We start from the raw sequence: 12091 nt of genomic DNA on the forward strand, positions 1-12091 counted from the left end.
TGCAGCAAAAATATAAAATAAACCTCAGCAATCACAGAAACAAATCTTCCAGTGTTATCAGACCAAATGCTTTGGAGCCTATTAAGAATTTAAAAAAAAAATTCAATTCAAAGAAATCATGGCACATTCTAAAGAACAGCAAGTGAAGTCACTCTTCACAAGATGAGTTATTATTTCATTCTTTTTCGCTCAGGAAAGGTCACATCATTCATTGCAAGGAGCGCTCTAAAATCAAAGGGTTTATAATCAAATTAATCATGATGTTGCTCAGAATAAGTACTTTTTTCTCCTTTCTTCCTCCTAGAGCCACACGGTATAATGCATTTCATGATTGGTTTATGCTTCCTGAAGAGCCCAACATCTCATGATTCATGTTTATTTTTCTGCAAACGTTCAAAGTCCTATGTGCAGGCGCTTGACAAGGCCCCAGTAACGCAAAGCCCTCAAGGACCCCAGGGCCTGGACAGCGCCCTGAAAGCCACATAAAATAAAGTTCTATCATTTGCTCTGCCAAATATATCATTAACCAGATATGTAAGTTAATATTACCAGCATTTGCTAGAAACACTGCTTTTAAAAGGAACGTGGCAGCCCAGGGCTCTTTGTCATCTCTCCTATATTCTGCCATTTCTTTTTCAAGGGAAACTTGGTTCAACAGAGACCATTAAGCACATCATGGCAGTTGGTTATGTTGGGTAAGGTTACTTGGGATTTAACTTAACTTAATTTAATTTATAATTTAATTTATAATTTAACTTTTTATTCCAACATTTGCAATTATTACTTCAAGATAAACACTACACTTAGGAATGGCACTGATAAGGCCATTCAATTTCTGTAAAAAAAATTATGGAATGGTTCCCACTTCCCATACATTTGTTACAGAGTGAGTTGCAGAAATGATGGCCCCTGACAGTCTCTGATCACCCTCCAAAAAAAGAACAAATCCAGGCACTATTCACATTATTCAATATTTTACAATCACCTATGCTCATTTCCAAATGTCTGTCATATGCCACAAAAAATTTTTCTAGAAGTCGGATAAATGAAATCTATAGTTTTACAACACTGAGAAGTGCAAATGGTTAACAGCTGATGTGTGCACATAATTATTTCAAAATAAATGAATAGGAAAATGTTCAGGACTATTTATAACTTCTTCTACCTTTCTTAGAGTAGTAGAAAATCAGAGAAAGAGAAATAATAAAAGCAAAAAGTAGGAAAGCGATGAAAGCCAGTAAGGACTTTCGGGTATGAAAAAAGCTGCATTCGGTACACAGGGTGAATTCCTCTGGACAAAATCTTCCCAGAGTCTCGGGACCCGGGAAGCCATTGTTTTCAATGATTTTCCTGTAATGTTTCATGGACGGTTTGGGCTCAAACTGATTTGCAGCATAATGATAGAGGCCAAACTTCGGAGCTGTGCGATCATTAAATGAATAAGCAAAGTATCCGCAAAGATTGATACCATCCAGTATGTAAGCTAGAAAAACAAAAGGACAGAATGGCTATTAAAATTTTTTGTACACAACACTTCCCTTTTACACAGCATTAGGGAGTGCATCAGGGAAAATTTCAATACCATTTAATAAAACTAAATTAGGTTTAACCATAAACGGCTTCTTTCATGAGAGGACAAATACTGAGCTATATTTAACTTAGTAGGTTTTACATAATTAAACCTCTTATGATGTACTTGTGTTAAATCTTTATGCACATGAAGGAGGCAAGAGTGCTGTGAACCCATCTGAGATGGGGGACAAGAGAGTCCATGCTTTTATAGACCCTGAGCAGGTGCTAGGGAATTTTCCACTCTTTTGCTAGAGTCTCCCACTTTTAGCTAAACTCCATTATCCCTGGGGGAAAATACTAGGTCTCTCTTGGACTTGTTCAGTGTGGCAAGGAACGGATAGCACTTTCCTCTGAGAGCGACAGTGGATGTACGTGTTTGAGTGCCTATCACGTATCATGCCCTAGGGAGGCAGAGGCTTCAAGGGACTGCTGTTTCCAGGGCTCCTTACCTTTCAGAGCTTCATTGACATAATTCTGCATGTAATACACCCTCAACCTGTCTTGGGCTGCGAGCGGATCATCGTCTATGCCGTTGGATATTATATACATGGGCAGGTCTCCATACTTCAACTTCAGCCAGTTAAGAACTTTGCGCAAGCCCCAGGGCACCACGGCCACCTGCCCCGGAGAGTTGAGCCAGGTGATGTCGGTCATTTCCTGCACTTCCAGGTAATCATTGTATTTCATTGGATCTTCTTTTTCCCAGTCGACAAGGATGGTGGTGTAATGGCTTAAAGCCAGAAAGTCAAAGGAGCCCCGTATTAGCTTTTTTTCTTCCTCCGTGAAATACGGTAGAAGGAAATTATTTCTTTGGTTGAGCCAGTCCCTCATCACACGTGGATAATCCCCAGAGCCGAAAATGGGCTCGGCCAGCCAGCCAATGTCAAATTCCAAAACTCTCTCGGCCACTTCTTTGTCCTTTGGGGAGAAAGGGCAGGCAGGTTCTATCCAATCGGCCTGCAGGGCTATGGATATTTTGCCTTTCTGAGAGCCCCTGAACTTCTCATCGTACACGCGCCAAGCCAACGCGTGGGCCTTCAGCAGATTGTGCCCGGCGCTGTAGGTCATGTTCCGCGTGTACGGCTCGCCCATCGTGATCCAGAACTTGACGTGGCGGCCGAGATCCTGAAAGCAGAGCCGGGCGTACTCGGCGAAAGCCAGGGCGGTGCGGGGGTTCTCCCAGGCGCCGTGCTTGGCCAGGGGCGGCGGCAGGCCGTGGTGCGGGGCGGCGGGGCGCCAGAGCGCCACCACCGGCGTGATGTTGGCGCGCACCAGCTCGCTGACCACGCAGCGGTAGTAGTGCAGGACCGTGTGGTTCACCTGGGACTGGTTGCCCAGGGGCAGGATCAGGGCCCAGTCCAGCGAGAAGTGAAAATGCGAAACGTGCATCTCCTGGAGTAAGGCTATCTGGGGCCGGATGGCGGCAAAGTCCACGCAATAGGACTTCCTCTTCTTGGTCACCACCCCGTCCACCTTAATCAGCCTCTTACTGTGGTGGACATCCCACAGGTAAACGTTCGGGTCGGTGAACTGAGACAGGGTGGTGTCCACCTGCCAGGAGAGGAGGAGGCGTTAGTCTCACCTGACCGCCCTGGAAAAGGAATTCCGTGCAGTCCCTTCTGCGAAACTAGCAAGCAAGAGGAGCAAAAAGAGAGCCTTTCTAGCAGGAAATTTAAACCATGTGTCTCAATCGTTAAGCTCATGAAGAAAAAAACATTCCGCTTTTTAATGCATATTTGCTTTACCCATAGTCCTAACTCTCGAACTTTAATGATTAAAAAAAAAAAATCTGCTGGGTGATGGGTAAGGAGGGCACGTGTGGCGTTGAGCACTGGGTGTTATAAGCAACTAATAAATCCTTGAACACTAACTACATCAAAAACTAATGATGTACTATATGCTGGCTAATTGAACATAATAATAATAAAAAAAGAAAAGAAAAAAACAAAAATCTGATTTTTTTATCATTTCAGATGACAAACATTAATGGTTCTCACACACCTCTGGTCTGTGTTAAGCAAGCAAAGTACTTTTGAACGTTTGTATTTTAATATAAGAAATCACTAATAAGGAGGGCACATACTGCACGGAGCACTGGGTGTTATAGGCAAACAACGAATCATGGAACACTACATCAAAAACTAATGATGTACTGTATGGGGACTAACATAAGATAATAAACAAAAAGAAATCACTAATAATATGAGACTCCCAAATTTAAAAAAACATAGACAAAAAGATAAAGCATAAAACCTGAGTGAGAGTCAGAAAATGCAATGATATTTAAAATTAAATCATGCTTCTTAAAAATCACATTGTAAATTGAAGTTTGCTGTGAGTAGAGAACATGCTAGATGCGTGTAACTGTTGCCTTTTATTGGCGTTAATGTCAAAGACAGAACTTAAATTCAATCTGACGGTAAAAGTGTTAGAGAATATGGAAATGAGGAACAATATTGTCATTTACACGTACTGGGCTATTTGAACATAGTTGTAAAACGTTCCTGAGTTATTTTTCTGTGATGAGCACGACACCAGTGGTTTTCAATCATCTGAAGTATTAGCCTCCAATATGAAAATGAGTATTTAGGAAAAGCAGTAAAATTGAAACCACAAAATGCTCCCTCCACGTGTTAACCATGGAGGAAAAGGCACACTGAAAGTTCATCCTAAGGACCCACTGAGTAAACCAGTTTTCTCCTCAGAAACAATCCTGTTAGAACAGGTCCCTGGGTTTGACCCTTGGAATACAAGCAGGGGTCAGACTCTGGTTTGGAGTCTCTAGCGGAGGTTTCTTTGCACTTTGCCAGCCTGAGGGACTGCTCCTCTGGAGGGGTCAGTGCTGTGTTTATAGAGGAAAGTAATAAAAAACCAGCATGTCAGAGGGAAATTGCTTTCTCTGGAGACTTGTCCCTTGTAGATCACCCACACATGCATTTCCCCTAGTACTGTGGGAATGCTGTGAGAAGTATTTTTCCACCATGATGCACCCACAAATCTTGTTTCCTCAGCTTTGCAAGAGAAAATATTTGCATGCTCTTTTGAAGTGAAAGTGTTCATAGCTTGAAGGAATTCTTTGGATTATTTTCACAGAGCTCTGGAGTTGACTGAATTTGTAACTTTTCTACCGCAATTTTTTCCAAAACAGCAGCTTTTATTCAGTCCGTCTGCAAACAAATACGAGAGACTAAGGTACAATTTCTGGGGGGAATAGCTATTTCTTGAAAATACAGGACACGTAGAAATGAGTACTTGGGTTTAATTCTATCTAACCTCCATTAACTGGTTGACTTTTCTTAATAAAAAAAATGAAAAATCAAGTGGAGCCTTTCAGAAGCAATGGGTATAAAGTATATATTTAGTATATTATGGAAGAAACCTTCTCCTGATAGTGGCCAAGGTTAAAGAAGCTCTATGTCCCCAGCCTGTAGAAGGTTCTGACCTATGTTTACTATGAGCATTAGTGGTTATGGGAAAACAAACCTGTCGTCTGGGAAATTAGGTCCAGTGACAGTGACAGTCCATGTGAACAAGCCAGAGGTCAGACTTCAAACAGGGGATGTCCTTACTGGGATATTCTTTTTAAAGTTTTTTTAGGATTAATATTAGAAATTTATTTGTATTAAGAGTTTGAAATGCTAGCCAGGAGGAAAGAATTGAATTTCAATGGTTTAAAAATTACTTTTCAGGGCTTTAACATAATGTATTAAAAGTATAGAGAACAGCTTATAAATTAAAACATACGCACACCCTCCTCAGAACCACCCTACAACAAACTTGTTTTTACTTTGCCGGGGAGGAAGTTAGCTCAGGAAGGGCCCTGCCAAAATAATGCAAGGCTCAGGGGAAAAGGAGAAAGGACAAAACAGCAGTTGCAGACTTTTCCCACTAGAGAGCTTCTGGAGAAGTTCACCCACCATGGGTTTGAGAGGGAATTAGTTTGTGTGTGGCTGGTTGTGTGTAGGGGAGACTGGGGGGCGGGGGCGCTCCGCTGGATGAAGGAGTAGGGACTCCCCCCCACCAGCTGATGAGGTAATAGGGCAGTGCAACCTCAGAGGAAGGATCCAGAGCTGATGCATGGCTGGAATCAGATCAAATTCTAACACAACTGCCCCTAAGGAGTAGAAAAAGCAATCCCCTCCCTGTCTCCCTTCCTCGCCACTGCCAGACTTGTTACGTCTGACCAGAGTTTCTCTTCTCTCTCTCTCTCTCTCTCTCTCTCTCTCTCTCTCTCTCGGAAATAGGTTGAACTCTTAAAACTTTCTCTCTACTTACCAGTTCTCAAGGCAAACACAGTCCAGGGATGGGGACCACAGCAGGAGTGAAGGGGCTCCCCACATGTCCCACAACTCCCCGGGTTCACGCTGTCTACACAGAAATGCTCGCAGAAACTTCTCTTCACGTAAAACTGAACTGGGAATTTACCTGCCCCCCAGGCTCGGGCTGCTGTGAGACATCAGGGCAGAGCATGAGTCCTCAGGGACAAGGGGCACAGAGCCCGGCTGGGAGTGGCACCCGGCAGAAGGTTAGGAGAGAGAACAAAGACCAGGGACCAACTCGCCCCCAGCAGGGGAGGAAGGAGGGATGGGGAGCCCATCTCCCTCCCTTGGTCCCTTTCCCCCTCACCAGCACCCTATTTGAACCCCACTGTGAATCCCACTTGCAGGAGAGAAATTAGAGAAGGGAGATTCTGGGAACAGAGGCTGAGGGAGAAGAGAGAGGAGGAGGGAGGAAAACCCCAAGCCCAACAGGGCAGAGCTAGACATCTTCCTCTTGTGCTCAGACATCTTTGCTAACGGTGTCCCGAAGTCGCCTTTTAAATGTAAGAAGGGATTTAAGTCTGAGACTGCCCTTTAACCCAACTGAGGTCTGCGAAAGACCTAAGAATAATATAACCCAGCAGAAAACGTATTAAGGATAGTGTTGATTTATTTCCTTATAAATAAAGGATTTCCATTTGATACTTACAAGAAAACAGCAACCCATTTCAACTAAAAGAACTTTCCTCAGATCCAAGCATTCTTCTAAATACTTTCTCTTGAACTGAAGGGTAACAGAATATGCCACCCCAAAATGTGACTGTAGGAGTTCAGGGCCTGTCACCCCAAAGTATGCTCTGCTGGTATAAAACTGATTACTTTGACCTGCAGGCACTCAAAAAATAGCAAATGCAGGGAAAGGCTTTCTCTGAACTCCCCTTACCTGCCTAAAGACAGATCCTCCAAAAGGAACTCAGTTGTCATCAGTCCCCTCCTGGGGGGGTTTCATTCCCCAGGAAAGATGGAGTCTTGTCACAGAAGAGGAGACCAGAGGTCACCACAACACCCAGACAGACTTTGTCACAAACTATTGTGGTTCCCATCTACTCTTCTAAGGCCCCATTCATCTTTCCGAAAAATTATTTATTCTTTCCTAAGAAACCTATATCCCACCCCCGCTTCTGGCTTTTTCTATTAAGATGGTATGTATTTAAGCCTGAATTCTAAGTCACCTCAAGGAGTTACTCATTTTTCTCTGAGTATCTCCCATGTATATGTAAGCTACACATGTTAATAAACTGCTATTTGTTTTTCTCTTGTTAATCTGTCTTTATTTATAGGGGATCTGAGCTCAGAAGGGTAGAGGGAAAGTTATTTTTCCTTACTACTGAACCAGTGAATTGGCTAGAAGCACCCAGCATGCTCAATGCCATTGCTTGTCTATGAATACCAACATTTGTCTCTGTCTTGATCTCTATTTTCACAATGTTCAGCAGCACCCTACCACCACCCTGCTCACTTAGCACCCTACCCTGTGCTCTCCGTTATATGATTTGTGTGTCCCGCATTTTCTCTCAACAGACTTCTTTGAAAGCGGGGGTCAACCTTACTCATCTCAGTGTGCACTCCCCTCAACCAAGCACACCCGGCGATTAACCTAGGGCTTTGTACGCTAAGCATCCAAATAAGTGCCTACTAAAATATTCCGTCAAACTCTAGAAAACAAATTCCCTTAAGATTGGGAAGTTAAAAATAATATTGAGGATTACCTAAATAGTAAGTGTTCAATAAATATTGGTCGACCATTTTGAAGAACTTCCTTACCATTTCGATGACTAGTTCTAGAAATGAAATTTTGAGCTGTGAATCATTGGAGCAAGGGTTTTCATTGCCGAGGTACTTCTGCAACAGGGTGCAGCTATGCTCGGGAAGGCTCTGCCTGATGTTCCTGCCTCAGGCTCAGCAGCTCCACTGAGATCTCAGAAAATTTGCAGTTCTCTGTTACTTCTTGTTTATGGAAGAACCCAACTGCTTTAAAAAGCATTGAAAACCACTATATTAAAAGGGAGTATTTTATCTTTTTACTATCTTTTCAGATCTTAAATATTCATATATTTTTAATTTGTTCCTCCTTTGGCACTGATTTAAAGTGTAGGATGAAGTTAGGAAGATTTTTGGAGAGAAGGGAGCCATGTTCCAAACTGTGCCCTTAACGTGCTCATTCAGGAACCACGTTTGGCCTGAAGAATGGACAATGTGCCATGACAACCTAATAAGGAAGCACTACTTACTAGTGATAGGGCTTGGTGACACTGCTGATTGGTTTTGTCAGCTGACTTACTTGAATGTAGTTGTCAACAATTCCCCAAGCAAAGTCACAGGGAAATGTCCCTTCTAGGGGTTGATTTTCAGGTAAAGGAGGGAAGCCATTTTTCTCTATCAGCTTTTGGTAGAACAAGGCTGAAGATTTTGGCAACAGTTTCTTCTCCTGGCTTAGAAAGTCGACATAGAAGAGTCCACGTCTGATGCTGTAGCCTCTGTGCCACTCGAAGCCATCCATAAGGGACCACGCTGTGTACCCGATGACATGCACCCCATCCATCCTGATGGCTGCAAAGAGAAGAAAGGACAAGAACAACATGACAGACCCTTAGCTGGGCACTGGCCTCATGACTCAAGAACATTTGAGGGGCTTACTACTTATGGAAATAAGTTACGAATAATGCACATTGTTTGGTAAACCAATGACCTTTCTTACTAATAAAAGGCTATCACACCAGGATAATTCTAGAAATAAATGTCTTCACAAATAGGATGATCTCCAATATGTTTTTACTTGGACTATTTTTATTTCCAGTAGGTGGTCATTGGGCCTGAGAAGATGTCTTCTTCCATTGTCTATCCTAGCATTGTGGCTGTGGCAATAAACGGATTAAAATCTTTAAAAGCATGAACTACACAATATTTTCTTCAGAAAGTGTTGGTATTCTTTTTTCTTTAAAAATTGTTTTATTCAGTGCAAATAATAAGAACCCAAGAACATGTACAAAGATCTAGATATCCTGGGATTTGCTTAATCCTTAATATAATCTAAAAATCTAGAGTAGTAACTCTGAGGGATTTTATTTATTTATTTGACAGAGAGACAGTGAGAGAGGGAACACAAGCAGGGGGAGTGGGAGAGGGAGAAGCAGGCTTCCTGCTGAGCAGGGAGCCCGATGCGGGGCTCAATCCCAGGAACCTGGGATCATGACCTGAGCCGAAGGCAGACGTTTAACGACTGAGCCACCCAGGCGCCCCACAAAACGAGTTTTAAAAATGAATTTAAGTTCCTCAAGACCCAATGAGAAAGGTGTTACATAATGCATTCCTGCTATTGCCAAAATGATTTTCTGCATTACGATAAAAACTATAAATTCACATAGTTTATTACAGATGATCTGAAAGATTGTTTTTCCTGTGGATTTTGGCAGGAAATTAGAATTTTATCCCCAATCCTACCTTTTAAGGTTTCCATTATGAATTTTTTGAGGTAATACATATATTTGGCATCATCTCTCTTGGTGGTCCCTGAGACAAACCAGCCATTTTCCACAATAAATATTTGAGGGTGGTTATATTCAAGGTCAATCCAAGAAAGGAGTTGCCTCAGGTTGGGAGATTCCAATTGGCGGAACTTCATGTGAGGGTCTAATAGTTGAAAACTCAAGGTTGGTCCAAAAGAAAGAGCAAAAAAGTCAGCTGTTCCCTTGATGAACTTTTTCTCAGATTCAGTAAAATCAGGCAGAAGAGATGAAAGATTATTCTTCATGCTCTCAGGATAGTCACCATCAATGAATATGGGTTTGGCAAACCAGCCTAGTACAAAGTCAAGAGATTTTTGACATTCTTTGATGCTATGGTCGGTCATTCTTCGAGGATTGATCCAGTGGGAGCTTAGGGCAATGGATACCTGGCCTCCCTGAGTTGGACGGAAAGAAGTATTGTAGAGATGCCAGATTTTGGCATGAGCCTATAAAGAGAAAAGCCATGGTGAATTTATCTCTGATTGTGAGAAGAAATACATTTTTGAATCCCCAACTCTATTGGTATCTGTTTCTCATCAAGCCTAACCTAATGAATAATCCCACAGTGTAAAAGTCACCTGGAAACAATAAATTATTTTCAGAGGTGGGTCAGCTCACAGAGAGCTGCTACCATGACTGGAATTATTTCCATTGTTTTTCAGTAGCCAGTGGAAAATGTGAATTTTTTGTCTTGAATGCAAAGTGATTATTCATACTTTGAAAAGTTAATGAAATAAGAATTTGTTATAATATCTTACTACTTAATTGACTTTGGATTATGTAATTTTTCATTAATAGGCTTCATGAGAAGAACCAATCCTGCATTATGATCACACCAGGAATTTCTAAATAGGATTATATATTTTTTTTTATCCTAAGAGACTGGGAGTTTTCGAGTTGACTCAAGTTGTTGGAGTCAATTTAATATTTTCTGTTCATGCCTCACAGCTAAAATTCTAACACATGTTCCCACAATCTTTATTCTTCCCTAAGAAGAATCAGCACAATAAATTAAGGACCAACTCCAATATCTAACCTTGGCCCACCTTCTGGAACTCTGGGACAGCGCTGGTTTCCCACAAGACCCAGGGTGAAAGTTACAAGCCAAGAGCAAGAGTCACCCAAATACAGCTTCAAGGAGATCAGATGTCCATTGTTAGTCAGTGCTCAGCTGGGAGTTTCCTACAGCAATGAAATGGGTTTTGCTTCCTTAAGATTAACTTCATACCCCCATAAAATCTTACTGACTTCTGATAGCTTACTTTCACTTGTTTTCCTTTTACTTACAAAGACTAGTGAGGTTTACAGGGTTTTTCCTCCCTTACTTGAGTTAAGTTTCCCTTCACTTTTGAAATCCTTGATTTACTCCCCTTATTTTTCTACAAATGTAAGTGCTGTTTATCAGCCTTTTACTCCCTTAATATATCTTCCCTGAAAAACCCCATTCCAATTCTCTGTTTGACTCATGTTCTCCAAAATGATCATGCCAATTTCATCCCACTCCCTGGGCCTGAAGAAGCTCGTTCACTCAGTATGCCAAATATCCTCTTCATCTTTCCTAAATATTCTTCTTGTGGTTCATTTTGGTGCAGGTGTCCAAGAATGATCTCATCACTGTTCTTATGAGTTCAGCCAAATAGTTCAATGGAATAAAACAGTTTATGTCTAACTTTCATTTTTAGTTTCTTGGTAAATATCTACTGTTTCATTCCACTGAATATATTTTTTCATGACCTGAAGCAGCTACCCATATGCTAAAAAGGAAATGGAGAATAAAAAGGGAAGCAGAAGAATAGTGGCATTTGCCCACATGGTTCAAGAAACTGGGGCTCGGTCATGCTGGGCTGCTGGCTTTGTGACATCTCCCACCTTTATCTTCCTCACCTCTACCACCTGACCTCTCTCTTCCCCATTGTCAGGCAGACCAGGGCACTTTCCTAACTTGGCCCAATTAAGGCCCACAGACACTCATGTCCTAAATCTAACAGACACACTTCTATAGAACAAATGCTGTGATGGACAGTGTAAGGCCCCAGGCAGAAGAAAAAACAACCCCAGAACTTCCTAATCTGGGTCAGTTTGGCAGGTAGCTGAAGGAGGAGTCATAAAACAGAAAGGCCTATGCTAATGGACCATTCCTCTAACCTTGGATTCTTTGACACAGCGCAGAGGAGGTTTGGTGAGGCAATGAATGCCCCGGGCCACATGGTAGTATACACATGGTCTTTAAAGTCAGATAAAATTCCTGCTCCATTACTTTTTTTTCTGTGCCTTTAACCACATTACCTAAACTGGGCAGGTGAGACTAACTTCCTTGTGTCTCTCACAGGGATGTTATGAGGATTAAAGAGATTACATAGAACACCTAACACAGAGTTTGCATATGGTAAGGTCTCCATGAATGCTTATTCCTTCTCTACCTGAAGGATGAGCAGGCCTAAAAAAGAAAGCATAACCCGTAAAGTATAGAATACCACCAGCTAAGGAACTCAGTTGAAGAACAGCCAAGTGATGTAGTGATACCACCTGGCATTTGGATTAGAAGAGACTTAGGTTTGGGTCCCAACTCCCCCATCCACTACCATCCATTACCAATACCATCTTTATTCTGTACAAATAAGAATAGAAGGTGTTCTGCAGGGACACGATGAGGATGAAAGGATAGGAGGCAAGGAAAAATGTCTAGTAAGTAGC

General features: G+C 42.0%; 1 protein-coding gene across 1 annotated transcript in view; it reads right to left on the minus strand.

Annotated features, from left to right (window-relative positions):
- Positions 1-323: 323 nt before the first annotated feature.
- Positions 324-12091, minus strand: part of KL (klotho) — a 42608-nt gene continuing 30840 nt past the window's right edge. Inside the window, exons 2-5 of the mRNA XM_036066646.2 lie at positions 9333-9843; positions 8173-8441; positions 2022-3123; positions 324-1483 (exon numbers count right to left, since the gene is read on the minus strand). Of these exons, the coding sequence (XP_035922539.2) occupies positions 1146-1483; positions 2022-3123; positions 8173-8441; positions 9333-9843 (2220 nt within the window). The 3' untranslated portion in view covers positions 324-1145. The remainder of the gene's footprint in view (positions 1484-2021; positions 3124-8172; positions 8442-9332; positions 9844-12091) is intronic.

Source organism: Halichoerus grypus, chromosome 4, assembly GCF_964656455.1.
Source record: "Halichoerus grypus chromosome 4, mHalGry1.hap1.1, whole genome shotgun sequence".
Lineage (NCBI taxonomy): Eukaryota > Metazoa > Chordata > Mammalia > Carnivora > Phocidae > Halichoerus > Halichoerus grypus.